Here is a 19,763-nt window from a genome sequence, read left to right on the forward strand (position 1 = left end):
ATAAAGCACAAACCAACTCACGCGATAACTCATTAAAAACACGGCGATGAACGAGAACAAGTGGTTTTTTTTTATTTCATTCACTAAAAGGGAGCATGTGGGTGACATCACAGCTCTGTCTGGGGCACGTGCAGCGCAGCTCGACTCAGAAGAGGGAGAAGTCCGTTCAGCGGTTAAAAGAAAAAGCATTCTAACAAATAAGCATCTGGACCTTTTTCCGCTTGAAAACACCACGACATAAATTCAAGTTTCTGTCACGGTGCTCGCGCTCATGAGACTTCAGGCTCCAAGCTGCAAAAGTGTGTTTGCAGATGAAGCGATGAGGAAAGGGGGAGGAGCTGCGCGATTCCGTAAGACTCGCAATTTCTAAAGCGCTTTGACACTGCGGGACCTCTCGGGTCACGTGTTGGTGACCCCTGCTTTAGAGGAATAGAAAGTTAATCATCTTTTAGATGGCATATCAGACCATTGTTTTTTTTTTTTCTTTGAAGTTCAGTATTTTCTCAAGTTTAAGGACAAGTATTCTTGTTCCCCTTTTTTGGGTGGAGTGGGGAGTGATTAATTTCCAATTTAGCAGTTAGAGTATCTCTTTGCTAGAAATAATTGTGTTAAAACTGATGATTTATTTTGGCTCTGCAGGTTTTTCTGATGTGGACAGAAGTGGAAACACAAAAGAGGTCAGATAACACTCAAAAGGTGGAGGAGTGTATTTTTTTCCTGTATCATTTTTTTTTTTTTTTCTTTAGTTTGTTTTTTGGCATTTTGTTCTTGTTCCTCTTTCATGATTTTAAACATTATCTTTTCTGTGCCAAACATTTTATGCTTCTTTTATTCAAAACTTTCAACAAAGAATAGCTTGAACCATTACAAATGAATAACATTTTTGGAATAATAGATTTAAATATGTTGTTCTACAACACAAAATATGTCTTCATCCAATTTACTTGCTCATTATATTAATTTTTAATCATTTTCTGTATCAAATCAGCAACCAACGAACATCCTTGAAGAAAACCACCAGAAGGAACATCAAGAAGGAGTTGAATCTGTGTTCAGCAGACTTCACGTCAGACGACAACAGAAGTTTTCATCAGCAAATTTTCTTAAAATAGGTTCTCCTTTGAAACAAATGAGTTCCACAACTGAAAAAGATGTGTCTCAAGCTTTTCTTCAGAGGTTGATGGCATTAGATTACAGAGCCAGATCCATCCCTGTTCAACCAGATATTTCTGAGGGAAAGCATTCGAAGCTTGTCTCAGTTTCTGAGAGTGTTAGCACAGATGATGATGATGACTTAGATGCTCTTTTTAGCACTAATGTAGATTCTAGTCAGTCCAAACAGGATCATGTTCACCCCATGGACGTTCAGATGATTGTATTTCACTGCTCAGACAGCTTCCTGAAGCAGAACATGATCACAAAGTTGTCACAGTGTCAGTATGCCTTACCTCTGCTTGTTCCTGATCCTGCTGCAGCAGATATTGAGTGTCCTCTGTGGACGTTCAGACAAATAAGAAAAACCTGGAAGAAAATTGAAATCAGAGATAAATCAAAGAATGTCTACATCAAGAGTCTGCCGATCTGCAAAGCTGAAACTCCACTGGTGTCTTTCTTCCGTCTGGGTTCACTGTCTCAGTCTAAATCTCAGCTCATGAACACTTTGATCAACGACCGTCACAACACCTTCATCCACAGAAACTGTCGAGGAAGCACCAAATCTCGTCATTTGATGGATGGAGTTGTAGAGATTGCCTGGTACTGTCCTGCTGGAAAAGACAATGACTCATTCTCTGACTGCATTGCCTTCTGTAATCTTCATGGTGATTCTCTGTTGATGGAAAAACAACGTGAGATACTGACTGAAATATCTTCAGTCTTAGTTGTTCTTGTACCAGCTCTGGAAAAAGGTCAGGAAAGTTCTAAAGTCATTTCCACTCTTATCAGATCTCCAAATCCTCTGATTGTTCTCACTGCTGATAATGACTGTGGTGCTGTTCAGATAAAACCACAAAACTACAAAGTGGGTCTGAAAGACAGAAGTCAGTCAGATGTTTCTGAAGAACTCAGAGAAACTATTGTAAAGATTTTGTCTGGATCAAACAAATCCTTCAAGCTTGAGTTGATGTCCAACATCTCTGGAGTCAGAGTGGATGAAGACGACACAGTCTGTCAAAATGGAAAATCTGCTGCCATGAACATAGTGAAGCTGATTCAGGACATGGATGTTTCCAGGATCAAAGATACTTTTCTTCCTTGTCAAGCTCAACTTTGGCATGAGTGGTGCAGAACAAACAAAGAAAGATTTCACCTCAGAGGAAACATTGAGAAAGAAAAAAGTCAGAAAGATCAACAACTGATACAAATCCGACAGAAACAATGTGCTGCTTCCTGTAGTGAACTGATGAAATCATTCACTGACAGCCTCATGAGTTTGGAACAGAAAGACAAAGAATACTTCCTGAAATGGACTCAGATCCTGATAGATGAACTCTCCTCAAAGGATCTCTCTGCAATTCTCCAAAACTATGATGAAAAGTGGTCAGAGGTTTTGGCTTTAAAGAAGAAACATGACAAATCTGATCAGTTAAAAGTCAAACAAACTGAGCTTGAACAAATATCACAGAAACTGCAAGCAGCAACCTTTGGTTTGGAGCACATCTTCAGAGAAATGTCACAGATCTATGAAGCCCATCAATCTCTAAAGAGACAAACACACTGCAGACACACTGAATGGGTTAAATACCCTGAGCTGGCTGCAGATCTGATGATATCTGGACATCCCATGGAGTTGATGGATGGTGATGCAGGTCACGTGCCTTTAACTTGGATCTCTGGTCTTTTACAGGAAGTCATCAAGAAACTGGGTGACCAGAGAGTTTTTGTGTTGTCAGTTTTGGGCGTTCAAAGCAGTGGAAAGTCAACAATGCTGAATGCCATGTTTGGACTGCAGTTTGCTGTGAGTGCAGGCAGGTGCACCAAGGGTGCATACATGCAGCTGCTCAAATTATCAGAGGAAATCAAGACAGACTTCAAGTTTGACTATGTTCTAGTGGTGGACACTGAAGGACTGAGAGCTCTTGAGCTGGAAGGTCACAACACTCTTCACCACGACAATGAACTGGCAACATTTGTTGTTGGTTTAGGAAACATGACACTGATCAACATCTTTGGTGAGAATCCAGCTGAGATGCAAGACATCCTGCAGATTGTAGTTCAGGCTTTCATGAGGATGAAGAAAGTTCAGCTTTCTCCAAGTTGTGTGTTTGTTCACCAGAATGTTACAGATGTCACAGCTGCAGAGAAAAACATGGACGGAAAGAGACGACTGCAAGAAAAACTGGACAAGATGGCTCAACTAGCTGCCAAAGAGGAAGGATGTGAAGCTGAATGTTTCAGTGATGTTATTGCATTTGATGTTCAAAAAGATGTGAAATACTTTGCTCAGCTGTGGGAGGGAAGTCCACCAATGGCTCCTCCAAATCCAGGTTACAGTGAGAGTGTCCAAGAACTGAAGAGCTTCATCCTGTCTAAAGCTTCAGAGTCTGATGGAATCAAACTCTCACATTTCAGCAGCAAAATTCAGGATCTGTGGAACGCTCTGATGAATGAAAACTTTGTTTTCAGCTTCAAAAACACTCAAGAAATCTCAGTGTACAGAAAACTGGAGGTCCAGTACGGAAACTGGACTTGGACTCTGAGGAGTGAGATGCTGACCATTGAGAACAGACTTTATCCACAAATAGAAAACAGACAACTTGACAAGATTGAACTCAGAGATCTTTCAAAAGAAATGAGCAAAACATATGAACAAATACAGACAGAAATCACAGATTACTTTGAGAATAATGAAGACAAAGAACTGTTGATTCAGTGGCGTGGACGATGTGAAAATAAAATCAAAGATTTTCATGAGGAACTTCTGACAGGAGTTAAAAGAAAACTGGATGAAGTCATTCAGCAGAAGAAAGCCTGTAAGAAGCTTGATGAGAAGAAAACAGATTTTGAGAACAAACTGCTGCAAAAAAGCAAAGAACTCGCTCACACTCTAAGAGATGCCATGAAAGATGAGGAGGAACTCAAGATGCAGTTTGACTCTGTTTGGAGTCACTGGGTTAAAGAATTAACTTCAGACACTAAGCCCATTGAGGACATCAACCTGGAAGAAGATCAGTTAACTGTCCTTAAAGATCTTGGTTTTGAATGGAATCTATGTCATAAATTGAAACACAGTAAGCAATACAAAAACCTGCCAAAAACTGGGAACTACTTTAATTATATTCAGTTAAAGAAATATAACATTAATACTGCATTGAAATATGTAGTAGGAGTTGAACCTTTGTCACATGAAGATCAGGAACAGATCAGATCTCTAATCAAAAATGTTGATCAAAAATCACTGGAGATCATTCAGAGCAAACCTGTAGCAACAAGAGGATACAGATCAATTTACCTCCATGAAGTGGCTAAAAATGTTCAAGAAAATGTGACAAAATTTGATTCAAATATGAAATATACATTTAAAAAGGAGTTCAGAATTGAGCTTCTGCTGTTTGTCTTCGACAAAGCAGCTGACTGGATTTTACAGTCTCACAAGACATACAAAGATAACAATGATGTTCTGATCTACCTAAACAGCAAGAAAAATGAATATTTCAACATTTTCAGAAGTTTCTGTAAAGGAAGCTCATCTGCTGTGGTGTTTGGAGAAATGATCAGTGAGAAACTGAAGGTCTCTGCTGTGGAGGCTGTCTGTAACCAGACTGCTGTTGACCTTGCTAGAGAACTCAGGTGTAATGTCCCAGCATTCAATGGGAACAGGCTGAACCTGGAGAAACATGTGTTGAAGGATCTGGCAGAGAAAGAAGACTTCAACAAGTTCATCTCCTACATCAGAAATCCAAGGGAGCAAGTAGAGGAATTTATAAGAAAAAAAGTAAAGACGTGCATGTTTAATGAAAACAAAGACAAAGCTCATAAAATCCTCCAGAAAAATGCAGACGACATCCAGAAGCTCATCAGTCAAACTTTATATGAAACAACAGAGAAAATAAAGACTGAAAAAGGAGACATTAACATGTGGGTGAAGGAGTTCTCCAGTTCACTGAGCTGTAAGTTGACAATTGGTACCATTTCCTGTCAGAACTTCAGAGACATAAACAATTTAGACTTTTTAAGAGATGAAATAGAAAAAGGTTTTCAAATCTTCTCTAAGGAGATGAAGGATCTCTCTCTGGATGAGGTGATGAATAACAGACAGAAACCTGATGAAATCCTCATTGATCAGCTGTGTAACTGCTGCTGGGAACAATGTCCATTCTGTGGAGCTGTTTGTATCAACACCATCAAAGACCACAGTCCAGACAAACACAGTGTTCCTTTTCATCGACCCTCTGGAGTTAAAGGATGGCACATAAGAGGCACAGTGGAGTTAGTCACTGATTTCTGCACCACATCAGTCACAAGTGATAAAAGCTTCTATCCCAGTCCTGATTCAGAGAACACCATTCCTTTTAAACGTTATCAAACTGCAGGAGGAAAATATGCATCATGGAGCATTACTGCAGATGGATCTATGCTGCAATACTGGAAATGGTTTGTTTGTCGCTTTCAGAAGAAAATAGAAGATTATTATAAAAAGAAGTTTCAGGCCCGGGGGGAGATTCCATCTGAATGGAGAAAATACAGTAAAGAAGAGGCTCTCAGAAGTCTGGATCAAATGTGCAGTTTGTGAGAAAATTGCAAACATGCTGGAGGTTTAAAGATGCTCATTTGAACATTTTCCACATAAACATTTTTATCTTTTACTCAAACTGAACAGGAAGAGATTTTAAAGTAACATCTGAATCAATGAAACAGAATGGAAACAATTTTATCCTTTTAATCATGTTTCATGTAACTTTAATATAATCAATAATCTAATATTAGCTTGAAGAATCTCTAAAATAGTGAGGAGAAAAACAAAAATGTTCCAATTTACCAGTATATCTACTTTTGCATGCTCTTATTTCCTCTTTTTGTGTTCGATTTAGAGAGATTTGATTTTGAAAAAAATAATTAATTCAGTTATGTAATAATCTGTTTATGAAACATTATATTTACTTTTAAAACCAAATTTAATTTGTTTTCACATATCTGTTATTCTTTCTTTTTATTTTTGTAAAATGAACAAAACAGGTAAAAAATTTCAATGTATCAAAAAATCATCTTACTAAACAGAAACTCAGTCATTCATTTATTCACTCATTCCTTTTTTTCTTAAACGTAATTATTTCTGTTCAGTTACAGGAGCTTAAACAGCTGCGGTTGGGCAAATGCAGGGAATAAAAAAATGATATGTTTGTATAAATGTGTTTTGAAACTTTGGCTACAACATAAAACATAATGTCTATTGTATGTGATCATTTTACTCTGAAATATTACCTGTTATCCTTTAAAAAAACTTTTTTTTTGACCTACAATTGCTAATCTATATATCATATTATGTAAAAATTAAACTTTTTAAATCTCAAATTGCCGTTGTTTTTTACTTTTGAGTTAAAACTCACCATCTTAATTATCATTTGTCATTTTTCCAAGATACAAAACTATGCGCTCTAATGCAGTGATTCTTGGCCATGGGGCCGTTGCCCAATCTCGCTCCACGAGTGCCCCTAGTGGACCACGAAAAAAAATTCTGTTCTGAACCTGAGGGCCACGGGACCTGAATGCAGCTTTCTAGCACTTGGTGGAATTTATATTTATTTATTTACATTTTTATATGGTCTTTTTAATGCAGCTGTTATAGGTTGGAAGTCATAGTTTCGTACTGATCAATTGAAATTAATCTTTGAATTTAATAAAAGGGGGAAGATGAAATTTGATCTGACGGCTGCAAGGGAGAGCAGAGCACCGCGGTGGAGAGGTAGAGCGAATCGAAGCTGTCTGCTATTACAAATCCCAGATGGAGGAAACAGATTATTATTTTATTATGTTATGGGGTCCAACACAAGTTTACTACAACAACAACCATTGTCAAAGAATCGCGGAAACTCAGCATTTCTCTGCAAAAGTCCCGCCTGCCGCTGTAATGAGAGACGAGCAACAGAGTCGACAGACACGCCCCCACCAGTGTCCAGACCTGAAATCCAGCAGGATCAGACTTGTCACCAGGGGTTAAAGTAAGCCGGAACGCTCCGGTTCTGGTGAAAGAGTTGGAGGCGGAGCACCGCTCCGGCGGGAGAGATCAGCTGAGCGGCCGGTTTTCACCGTATCACACATGACAAAAACTGCGGTCACTCTTATTCTCGTTCCCGGGCCGTCTCATTCCGGGTTCCATCCGCTTCACTTGTTAACATTTTGGGTGTCTCCAATTCATCGCCACCCAAAAAGATCTAATCTAATCTAATCTAATCCCAATCTACCGTGACAACAGTCATGGATGACGACGCACCTTCGTGACTCTTTTTCCCTTCTGACTTTTTAAAGAGAAGCGCGCTCTTTTTTATGATTATTCTGTAGTCTTTTCTACTTTTTTCTCTGTCCCCGCCCCGCTGGCGCGCACGTGGAAGGGCGGAGATGTGCTGTGCGCAAACGCGCACGCTGAAGGGTGGGGATCTGCTGTGCGCAAACGCGCACGTGGACGGATAGAAATCTGCTGTGCGCAAAAGCGCACGTGGAAGGATAGGGATATGCTGTGCGCAGGCACATTCGCCGCAAGGTGGGGGTGCTGTTACGTGCTGCTGCTGTCTGGCCTCTTTTCCATCCAGTTCCCTTCGGCTCACCTGGCAGGTGTGGCCAATCTGCCTTGATTGGCAGGTGGTGTCCATATAAGCCAGAGGAGGCCACACCAAGCCAGGCAGGGAGCAGAGCAGCAGGCTGGGTGGTGGCTTGTGTGGAGTTGGTTTGGGTTACTTTTGTCCTCAGCAATCTTAGATTGCTGGGTTTTGTTGTGTTAGTTTGGGGTTGGACCTTGGTAGTTCTGATTTGCGGGCTTTGTTTAATTTGTGTTGATTAGGTAGTTTTGTTAGGCAGCCCTTAGAAGGGAGCTGCTGACTCCGACGGTCGTCATGGCTGGGTCAGCAGTCTCCCTGGTTTCTTTTTCTTTTGGCCAAGATCCCAACTCCGTTTTGGTTTGTTCTTTTTAACCAAACCACTAATTTCTTTGCTTCATTTCAGGACACAGGTTTTCCGTTTGTTCAAATAAACTGTGTTCCTTTTATGTTTGGTGTCCGGTTGATGTTATTGTCCCCACTGATGGCTATTCCCCCCAATTTTCTATTGGGGACGTAACAGTGCTTTGAACGATATTGCTGCCGTGCACATGACGGGGTATGGAAGTGCGCTATTTGACTGGTGTCAAGCCAGCACGCTCTCATTAAACTGCTGTCAAGTGAGCCCTCTCTCAAATACAGCATGCGACTGTAATACAATCATTACGGTAGCAGCAAGAAAGGCTTCTTTTCAAAGTGAGAGTAAAGCATACCTCCTGGTTTCCACAGGACCATTTCACTTCTCACGTATAGTATCCCTTCTTGTCATGTCACCCACAAAGTTTCACTCAGATCTGATGTGGTATTTTGTAGTACTGCTCAATTGAAATTGTGTACTTAAGCGATAAAAACTGCAATTTTAAAATACTTCTAAAATGAAAACTCCTAGTTTCCACAGAATCATTTCACTTCTTACTTAGAGTATCCCTTCTTGTTATGTCACCCACAAAGTTTCAGCCAGATCTGATGTAGTATTTTGTAGTATTGCCCTTTTAAAATTGGGTATTAAAGCGAAAAAAAAAAAATACAGATTTAAAATACTCATAGAATGAAAACTCCTAGTTTCTACACAGTTTCAGCCTGATGTAATCTAAGTGATAAGTTAAATGACTCCTTGGAAACTAGGAGTTTTCATTTTATGAGTATTTTAAATTTGTAGTTGTAGTTTCGCTTAAGTACCCAATTTCAACAGGGCAGTACTACAAAATACCACATCAGATCTGACTGAAACTTTGTGGGTGACATAACAAGAAGGTATACTCTAAGTGAGAAGTGAAATGATTCTGTGGAAACTAGGAGTTTTCATTTTACAGGTATTTTAAAATTGTACTTTTTATCGCTTAAGTACACAATTTCAACAGGGCAATACTACAAAATACCACACCAGATCAGGGTGAAACTTTGTGGGTAAGAGTACATGAAAGGATACTATAAGTGAGAAGTGAAATGGTTCTGTGGAAACCAAGAGGTACGCTTTACTCTTTCTTTGAAATTAAGCCTTTCTTGCTGCTACCGTAATGATTGTATTAAAGTCGCATGCTGTATTTGAGAGAGGGCTCACTTGACAGCAGTTTAACGAGAGCGTGCTGGCTTGACACCAGTGCTATTTGCGCACGCAGAGGGGGTGCTAAGCGCGTGCTGGTGCGGAGCGGTCTTGTGCAGTGCACAGATCCAGCAGGACATGAATGGATTATGAGACTAGATCAGGGGTCTGCAACCTGAGGCTCTGGAGCCACATGCAGCTCTTTCCCTCCTCCATTGTGACTATCTGGGTTTGAAGAAACAAGCAATTTAAATAAATAATGGTTTTGTAGCATTGGTTTATGTTACGACCCCTGGTCGTATGTGTTTTTTGTGTGTGCTATGTTTGTGTTTTATCTGTTTTACCAGCTCCTGCACAAGTCCAGCTCCTCCAATGCTGCTGACTCCGCCCCCTTCCTGCAGAGCTGATTGAGGCACCCTCCCAGCCAATCCCTGAGCTGGGAGGGAAGCTTAAAAGAAGCCACGGAGCTCTGTTCCAGTGGCGGCTGAAATTCCTGAGTGGGGAATTAGTTCCTCAGCCTGCCCCTGCTGTCTGCCTGGCCCAAGCCTGCTAGCTCCTGGTTTCCCCCTCTTTAGTTGTTCTGTCTGTTAATTTTGCTCTGGTGGTTTCTTTGCTTTGGAGTGATATTTATATTTGACTGTTTGGTTTCGTAACCTATTGCTGTAAAGCCTGAGAACCTAAGTTACTATTAGTATTCATTCATTTGCCTTTTTGTGGTTTGTTTTGACACCTGTCACTCCATTAAACACTGTGTCTCCTTCTTATCCCTGCCCGGTTATTTATTTATTTTCTTTTTGTTACACATTTCTTCCTCCTCCCCAAGGAGGGACGTAACAGTTTATTTACTTTAATTATTTACATTTTGTTATTCCTGTTTAGATTTTTAACAAAACTGAGCAAAATGATGGTAAAATGTTTCATCTGCTATCAGAGCGGATTATTATCAGAATGACATCATCTTACTGCATTTAGTTTTAAAAATATTTGTATTCTACATTAAAGTTGTTGTGTTTATATTCAATAGTCAAAGGAGAAAAAAGATGAACATTAAAGTACAATGATAAAAAAGACGTTATTACATGTTTAGTCCAAGTAAATCTGCTGCAGCTGCTGGATTTGATCAAGCAAGATGATTTTATTTTGAAAGGAACTTGTATGAGTTAATTTTATAAAGGAAAAAACTCCATTTTAGAGAATATTTTAAAGCTATATTTTATTAATAAATGTCTCATTGGCCACAAAAACATAAATAAAGTGTATTGTTCTAACTTTGAGGTGGGGACTTTCCGGCTCTCGTTGGATTTTAGTCCAGAGGAAACTGGATCATATGAATCTTTTAACGGCATAACAAAAAATCTACTTTCACCCCCTTTAATATTTGAATGGGCCTTGAATCACTTTATACTGGGAAAATTGGGCCCTGGTGTGAAAAAGGTTAAGAACCTTTGCTCTAATCTAACACCAATAAGAAAGTGCCATGGTCATTTTTGACTAAAATAGTTGAAACGCCTATAAGGCTTGCAGCACTCAAGAAGGCACACAAGGCGATCTGGCAACAAGCGGAGTGGACACGTGGTTTATAACAGAAGGTAAGACAATCAAACACAGGTGCACCCATTACGAGGACAGGAGAATTAACACCCCTGAAATAAGGAGGAAGGCAAAAACAAAAGGTAACAACACGAATGAATCATTAAACAAAAAAGAAAAAAAAAGTAACAACATAAACTGGAAATGCGACTACACCCAGCTCCCAAAAGCAACAAAAACAGTTTTTTGTTTACAGGGTTCTTACAAGTTTCTTCAAGTCAAATTTAAGATTTCTTTAAGACCTTGCAGATCAAAAAAGTAGACCAATTTCTCAGTTTGCTTCCCTGCCCTGCTGACAAAGAAAAATTAAATACTTGAATTAGGGCTGTCAGATTTAGTGCGTTAAAATCACGTTAATCTGACACGTGCTTGACGCCGACAATTTTTTTGACGCATTAATCGCGGATTTTCCATAGACTGTATATAATGGGGGGACCTCATAGTTCGATAAGTAGGCTACATTATTTTTACAGTCAATGGGATTTTCTCATACGTTCCTTTCCATACCGCGCCCGCGGGCGTCCTGCCCTAACTTACCGGCTGCTCTCACTCGATCACGGGCGGGTCTCCAACCACCGAGCTGCGAGCTAAAACCGGCCGGCGCTAGGACCTGGAGAGCTCCTGCACCCTAGCCCGGCTCCGGTTCGCGTCCAGTACCACGTCTGGTGGTACCGTCTCACATCCGGCGCCGCGTCCCGAGAGCTGCGGACCCCCGACATTCTGAACAGCAAGCGCACCGGGGGACGTTTTAAATGTTCTGGAGGTTTAAGCTGATCCAGCCCCAGCATAGCGGTCTGTCTGCCGGCATATTCATGGCGTGAGCTCCGCTGGACACGTCGCTGCATCGAGCTGCAGCCAGAGAACGCGGCGGCAGTAACACACTGTCAAACTATCCACAGTGTATCCCGCTTTTCTCAGTCTTTAATGTTTTAAAAAACAAAAGTTAATTGGAAGTTAAAAACCTCTATTTCATTTATTACTGTAGTTCAGCAGAGGAGTAAAAGATTTGGTCCTGACAAAAAATGAACATGAAAGTGTTATGGAAATGTTATTTTTGATGTTTTTTATTTTATTTTACTGAACGTTGATTGAAGTTTAGAATTTAAAATGCCCTTCACTTGCACTTGGGCTTTTGTTAGGCATTTTATGTTACAGCCTTTTATTGTTAAGAAAGTTTATCTCAATACAATGTTACAAAATAAAGTATTTCTGATGAAAACTATTAATTTTGTCATTCTTGTTTTCATAATTAATGTAGAACTGCTAAATTCCACGAAGCACACATTTTTTTCCTAAAAAAAAAGGCAACATATTAATATGCGATTAATCGCAAGTTAACTCAGGACAAAATGCGATTAATCGCGATTAAAAAATGTAATCGCCTGACAGCTCTAACTTGAATTTCAGAACAATAATTTCTTAAAAAAATAAAATAAAACTTACAAAACATAACCCAACAAAGTAGTTGAGAATGTGAAATACAAATAAGTATTACATTTTAAAGTGACTAATGAACATAATTCACAAACGTTTTAGCTCTTCACTATTGGTAACAAACTCTTAATCAAGTAGAGCCTTTTCTGTCATCTTCACCTTACGACCTCTCCTCAGAAGGTTGAAATTAAGTCAGTTATCTTGCTCCCTGCATTTTCCTTAAGCACTCCTGTCCAGACTCTCAGGCCCAATCATAATTCTTCCCTTCTCCCTTCCCCTTCATTTAGCCCTCCAAACAGAGGGTTATGAAAAAATGGTGTCTAATATTTCGGATGTTACTTTTGTCCGATGACATCATCAATAATCGCTGGTCCACTAGCGTTAGCGCAGAGCTTCTAGCTCTTGAATATGCATAATAAATAGCTGTTTTATAACTTTAAAAAGGTCATGCTACAACATAAAGTACTTAGATTTAAATGTAAACTTCTGTGGTTCAGAGAGCATCCATGTGAAGAAAAGCGCTTCTCAGGGTGGACTCTGGACCCCTCCGTTTGGAGGGTGAAATGTAAAAAATAATAATCCCAGACACGACTTGCACTTAAACTGACACTTCAAATTGAGGGAAGGGAGAAGGGAAGAATTTGGATTGGGCCTCAGACTCCTCTTGCAGGCATCTTCTTTTCAACCTTTGCTCCATATGCTCGTCCTCCAATCTCTTCCTTTTAGGTGCCTGTTCTTCTGTAAGGGGTAAGGAAGCTGTCAATAAGAAATCTATTCATAAAGAAAAAATTGTACACACATGTTTATTTTATAAACGACTTTGCAGAAAAAATATGAATACATCATTTAGTTTGACATTTAACATGCCGGATGTAGTGATCACAGCCTTGTTTTAACTGTAAGAAATGCAAAAGTGGTCAACACAGGCCCGAAAATAAATTACAAGAGAACATTTAAATTGTTCAATCAAATGAAGTTCATTGAAGATGTTAAAAAAAATGATGTTAAATAGATGTTAAAATAATTTGAACAATGTATACTTAAAAAGTAATCCAGATGATGCTTTGCAAATTTTTGATGAAGTACTTATGTCAGTGGTCAGTGATGTAGCGTGAAAGTGGTGAATATGAAGTATTCAATCCCAAAGTTGGTTGAACAATATAAACTTTATTAAACGGAAATTTAATAAAATTATCCTCGGGGCACCACCTTTGTAATGAAGGAAAATATTACTCATCAATGATTAGCCGCTACTTCTAATCAATAAAGTAATCAATTAATCAGTCTCTCAATTTTAGCGTGAGTGTCTTTACCCTGTGAAGTGACTTTGCCATCAAAAAAGAAAACAATGATATCAAACGACGTCCTTTTTTAATATTTATTGAATAACATGAGGTTAAACAAGCAGAAACACTGGACGTAAAAGCATGGAAAGCAATCAACATGTGTGGAACACAGAATATAACTTTAACTAATAACTAGAAATAGGTAAATGAGAAGAAAAGACACACAATATTGAGGTGGAAAAAGCTAAATGTGTGGATGCGTTAAGTGTGTGTTGTGCATAAAAAGGGTGATGTTACTGATCTGAGAATAAGCTATTCTTAAAGGGAGGAATTCAAAACGGGGCAAAGATGTTACTCTTGCAAAAATAGTTAATCTTTGTTCTAACCACCAGCAGTTGACTGTATGAGCGAAGTTCGACTTCTCACCAGCGGTCTGGAGATCTGGATCTGCTCTGCCAGGAAGGGTGGTTGGTCCCGTTCCTAGTCGGATGGTTCAGGCGGGCCGTGGAGGCGAGATCTGCAGCCAGGTGTAGAAGGAAAGGGAACCTGCGGTTCTGCTGGTTCTGCTCTGTTCAGTCACTTAGCTTCTGGGGTGGTCGAACGATTTCTCTATTCCGTTTTGTGACCAAAAAGTATAAGTCGCAAAGCTGGCCGGACAATGAAACTTATCGACTGGTCTAGCATTAAAAATCAGTTTCAACGTGACGTAAGCGGTGGAGATGGCAGCTTAGTCGTGGAGCTCCGCAGCCAAGCAGCTTAATTGTTTAAAAAAGGAGCAACAAAGGACCAATTTTCATCGGGTATATAACAAATTGAGTGCCTAATAGTCATATAACGCGGCCTAAAGACCCAAAATGCCAAGTCAACAACAAAAGCTCAACCTACGTCGCCAAGAAAGCGCTAGCAAAGAAGCATCGGCTAAAGCTAGCGAGCTAGCACGGAAGGACAATGGCGGCTCACCAACGCCCCAGACCTCGAACTTTGAGAGCAGCACAGCGGAACAAATGGCAGAGGACATCGCTAAAATATATGCTCTGTTGAAAGAAACATCTGAGGTTCAGGAAAGTAAGCTAAATTCGATCCAGGCTGCAACGAGAGCTGTCGAAGCAAAGCTATCTGACATGTCGGCACGCTTGGGCCAAGCAGAGTCCCGGATCGACTTCCTCGAAGATGCTAACAAAGCATGGGAATCCAACCCACCAGCAACCCGGACTGAAGTCGAAAACTTGCAGCAGAAGATTGACGATTTGGAGAATCGATCTCGGCGGAACAACCAACGTTTTGTGGGCTTCCCGGAGGGCTGCGAGGGCTCGGACATCCTCGCCTTCATGGGCGCAGCTATCCCGGAGCTTCTGAAGTCCGACTTTCCGAGAGGCTTGGAGATCGACCGCGCGCACCGGAGCCTGGCGAGGAGAAGACCGGACGGGCAGCCACCCAGGGCGATCATCGTTCAGCTGTTACGGTTCCAGGATCGAGAGCGCATTGTGGATATGGCGCGCAAAATGGGACAGCTACGTTGGAAGGGGCATCATATCATGATTTTCCCGGATTATTCTAAACTGGTTTCGGACAAACGGGAAGCTTTCCGTCAATGCAAGCAGCTGTTACACGAGAGAAAAATCAAATTCTCTTTGATGTTTCCCGCGGTACTGATTCTGAAGATGACGGATGGTAAGCGTGAGTTCACTGATCCCAAGAAGGCTTTGGGCTACATACGCGCATTGCCTCCAATGAGTACTGGGTGACTGTGAGTATGGGACTGTAGTTACACTCTTTTTGTTTTGGTGTTTTCTTTTTTATTTTTTCTCTCCCTTCTACCATTATTATTTTTATTCATTTTTCAAAGAGTCAATTCTGTTCATGTTAGTTGTATTGGCATAGGGGCATTTCTCCTATAACCACTTGACTCTTTAACCCCTCCCCTATATATTTTATTATTTATTTATTTACTCTTTTATTTACTCTGTTTGAGAGTATCAGACCAGAATGGAGGATGTGATTTTGTGATATAATATCACTCTTAGTATTCATTTTGTTTTCACACTGGTCTGATTGAACATGTGCTGTTGCTCCAGCATCATTTGTTTTTTTTTTTTGTTTTTTTTCCTTCTCTTGCTGCTGCTGCGGGATTGCTCTCGCTAGGACTGTTACACTGGCTACAATCACGGCTCACAAGGTTTTTGATTTTGTTGGTGCAGTTCCAATGCACCTATGGGTAACCGTTCCTCGTCACCCTGAGTCTGTTTGTTTATTTTGTTGTTTAGACTTAGTTCATTACAATATTAGGTCACCTTCTTGTCACCCAGCGATGATATTAGATTTAATTTGCATTGTTTCTTATTTCACTGTATTATGCTGGACTTCAGATGCTTACTAATCAGCAGAACACTCTGAATTTTATTTCTTGGAATGTGAAAGGTCTTAACCACCCCATTAAAAGAAGAAAAATAATGTCATTTATTAAATCTAAAAAAAGCTGATATTTCCTTACTTCAGGAAACACATCTGTCAACCACTGAATCAAAAAAACTTCGCAGGGACTGGGTAGGTCACGTATTTGCCTCATGTGGCAATAGCCAAAGCCGGGGGGTTGCAATTCTAGTTCATAAACATCTACAGTTCAAATGTGTTAAAGAGGTTTCAGATGAGGCGGGCCGAACCCTATTGATTCTGGTAGAGATTCAAGGCCAAAGGGTCATAATTGCAAATATATATGCTCCTAATGTGGATGACCCCACCTTTTTCGGACAGCTGGAGCACAAACTTTGTGAATTGGGAGACTACCCTATTTTGCTGGGGAGAGATTTTAATGAAGTTATGGACAATATTTTAGATCGTAATATTCCCTCTAAACGATCTTCCAGATCTGTTCCTGCACTGCAAGACATGTGCAGAACTACCGGTCTTGTGGACATTTGGCGAATGTTGAATCCATCCTCTGGAGATTACACTTTCTATTCCGCTCACCATAATGTAATGTCCAGAATAGACTATTTTCTCATTTCTAAATCTGTCATATCCTTGGTAAACTTTAGTTCTATCGGTAGCATTCTCCTCTCTGACCATGCACCTGTATTTCTGAATATTGCTCTACCCTGCAGCCTGTCAAAACTTTCCAGATGGAGGTTTAATTCCAGTCTACTTTCCTGCCCTGATTTTGTATCCTCACTAAAAGCAGAAATCACTCTTTATGTAGAAACAAATTGGACATCGGCTTCATCGGTTGGTATCGCTTGGGAGGCTTTTAAGGCTTTTATTAGAGGTCATATTATTCAATATGCATCTTTTAGGAAAAAATCAAATATTGTGAAAAAAAATGATTTAGAGAGGAAAATTGCTGCTGCAGAAACTACATTCAAGCAGAATATGTGCCCGGCAAATTTATCTGTCTTGGTAAAACTCAAGTATGAATACAATTTAATTTTGACACAAAAAGTGGAGTTCTCTTTATTTCGTCTCAGACACAAACAATTTGAGGAGGGGGACAAAGCTGGAAAAATGTTGGCCAGATATGTTAAAATCAAAGAAACACAGAGCATAATTCCAGCTATCAGAACACAACAGGGCTCTTTAGTAACAGATCCCAATAGTATCAGCAATGCCTTTAGAGATGTTTACATTAGTCTATATTCCTCTGAAACACAGGCTAGTCACTCTGAGATACAGAACTTCTTATCCAGCCTTTCTTTGCCTAACCTGTCTAAGGAACAAATAGAATCACTGGATGCCCCTATAACCACAGAGGAAATAGCAAAGGTAAATAAAGGCCTCCCACCTAGTAAGGCACCTGGCCCTGATGGGTTTACTGCTGAATTATTTAAAGCCTTTCCTGATGAACTCTCCCCTTTATTACTTCAAATGTACGTTGAGTCCTTAGAGCGTGGGTCCCTCCCTCCAACACTGACTGAGGCCCTGATTTCACTTATTTTAAAGAACGAAAAAGATCCCCTAGAATGCAAAAATTATAGACCAATTAGTCTGATCAATTGCGATTCCAAAATTTTAGCTAAAATTCTCGCAGTAAGACTTGATAAAGTTATGACTACTCTAATACATCCTGATCAGGTGGGCTTTATTAGAAGCCGTTGCTCTGCTGACAACATCCGGCGCCTGATTGATATAATTTGGGCTGTTCAAAATGACACCTCTTTGGGTAACGCCTCACCAGCAGTAGCAATCTCCCTGGATGCCGAAAAGGCTTTTGACAGGGTGGAGTGGAATTTTTTGTTTGCTACCCTGGAAGCCTTCGGTTTCGGAGCAACTTTTACCTCTTGGGTGAAGCTTCTTTATAATACTCCTAGAGCCTCAGTTTCCGTCAATCGGGCTATTTCAAAGCCATTTGGACTTTCTAGGGGTACAAGGCAGGGCTGTCCCTTGAGCCCTCTTCTATTTGCCCTAGCGTTGGAGCCCCTTGCGGCTTCTATTCGCAAAGACCCAGATTTTCCTGGTTTGCGTATAAATGACAGCACTCATAAACTGATGTTGTATGCTGATGATGCTCTGGTATTGGTTACACAACCACAGCGTTCTCTTCCTGCACTGTTCAGAATTATTGACCAGTTTTCTCACTTAACCGGCTACAAAGTGAATTTGTCAAAATCCGAGGCCCTCCCTTTGACACTATATTGCCCAAAGACAATGTTTTTACCTGACGACTTTAGCTGGCCTCGGACAGGAATCAAGTACCTTGGTATCAAATTCCCCCTCTCTCTGTCTGATTTGATTCGAGTCAACTTTAAACAATTAATAGATAAATTTAGGTTGGATACAGAACGCTGGTCTCCTTTATTTTTGTCTCTCTGGGGAAAAGTCAATGTAATTAAGATGATTAGTGCCCCCAGTTTCAACTACTTGCTACAAGCCCTTCCAATAAAAATTCCTGTTGGCTATTTTCGACAATTTGATAGATTGTGCAACAAATTTTTGTGGAATGGAAAGCGTCCCAGACTTAGACTGAAAAGACTGCAGAAACCGATAGACCTGGGAGGACTGGGGGTCCCAAATTTAACTCTCTACCATTATGCTTTTTGTCTCAGACACATTATTCACTGGGCGTTGCCCCCTGAAAGAGCTCCTCCTTGGTTTAATCTAGAGAGTCAGCTGTGTTACCCACTCCCTCCATTGCACCTTACCACAGTAAAGCTTTCTGTTAACACCTGAAGCCACCCAATTGTCTCCTTTTTACAGTCTGTTTGGAAAAGAATTGCCACTATACTAGGCTTTCATTCACACCTGCATAGTATGGCCTCAATTTGGCACAACCCAAGCCTACGCATCGACAAATTCCCTTACTATTGGGGCCCTTGGGTTAAAAGGGGAGTTTTGCTGCTGGGAGACTTATATGAAGGGGGAATTCTTAAATCTTTCAATGACCTCAGCATCCAATACCAAATACCTCAGAATCAATTCTGGAGAAATTTACAGCTACGACACCTGCTGTCTCACTCTCTTGGCTCACCAGCCTCCCCTCCCGAAATTATAGACTGGTTCACTCGTGCTGTGAAGGTCTTCGGCAAAGGCTGGAGGGCTTCAACCTATTATTCATTGCTCCTCAGAAGATCCGATAAGGGGCCCTCGTACCTTAAGTCAGCATGGGAAAAAGATCTTAATGCACACTTTACAGATTCAAAATGGGCCAGAATTCTAAAAAATATTAAGAAAATATCGAGGGAGCTTCGAACAAGACTAATCCAGTTTAAAATCTTAAACAGAATGTACTGGACACCTCAGAAATTATACAGGTTGAAACTGGCGCAGTCCGCTGCTTGTTGGAGATGTGGGAGGGACGAGGGCACACTGACTCATATGCTGTGGAGCTGTCCCAATATTCAGAGCTTCTGGATGGAAATCCATCGATACATAATTCAGGTCATTAAGTACAATGTACCTATCTCCCAGGTGCTTTTCATTTTGGGTGACCCATCACCTCTTGATAACCTTCCGTCGTACGATGCTGAGTGGGTCCAGACAGCTTTAATGATGGGTCGCAAACTCATTCTATCACAGTGGAAGTCTCACTTGCCCCCCCCTGTCTCTTTGTGGCACAACCACCTTGGTAAACTAGCTGCACTGGAACATCTCTCTTATAAACTATTAGATAAGACGGATGACTTCCATCTAAAATGGGACAAATATCTCTCCAGCTTAAATGGGACTTAATAG

General features: G+C 40.5%; 2 protein-coding genes across 4 annotated transcripts in view; one reads left to right on the plus strand and one right to left on the minus strand.

The window, feature by feature from the left end:
• LOC112149029 (interferon-induced very large GTPase 1) overlaps window positions 1–6,043 on the plus strand; it is a 40,895-nt gene extending 34,852 nt beyond the window's left edge. The window contains exons 3-4 of the mRNA XM_024276473.2: window positions 640–677; window positions 989–6,043. Of these exons, the coding sequence (XP_024132241.1) occupies window positions 640–677; window positions 989–5,731 (4,781 nt within the window). The 3' untranslated portion in view covers window positions 5,732–6,043. The remainder of the gene's footprint in view (window positions 1–639; window positions 678–988) is intronic.
• LOC112149032 (von Willebrand factor A domain-containing protein 5A) overlaps window positions 1–19,763 on the minus strand; it is a 307,412-nt gene that overhangs the window by 110,917 nt on the left and 176,732 nt on the right. The gene's annotated exons all lie outside the window — the stretch shown is intronic.

Source organism: Oryzias melastigma, linkage group LG13 (genome assembly GCF_002922805.2).
Source record: "Oryzias melastigma strain HK-1 linkage group LG13, ASM292280v2, whole genome shotgun sequence".
NCBI lineage: Eukaryota > Metazoa > Chordata > Actinopteri > Beloniformes > Adrianichthyidae > Oryzias > Oryzias melastigma.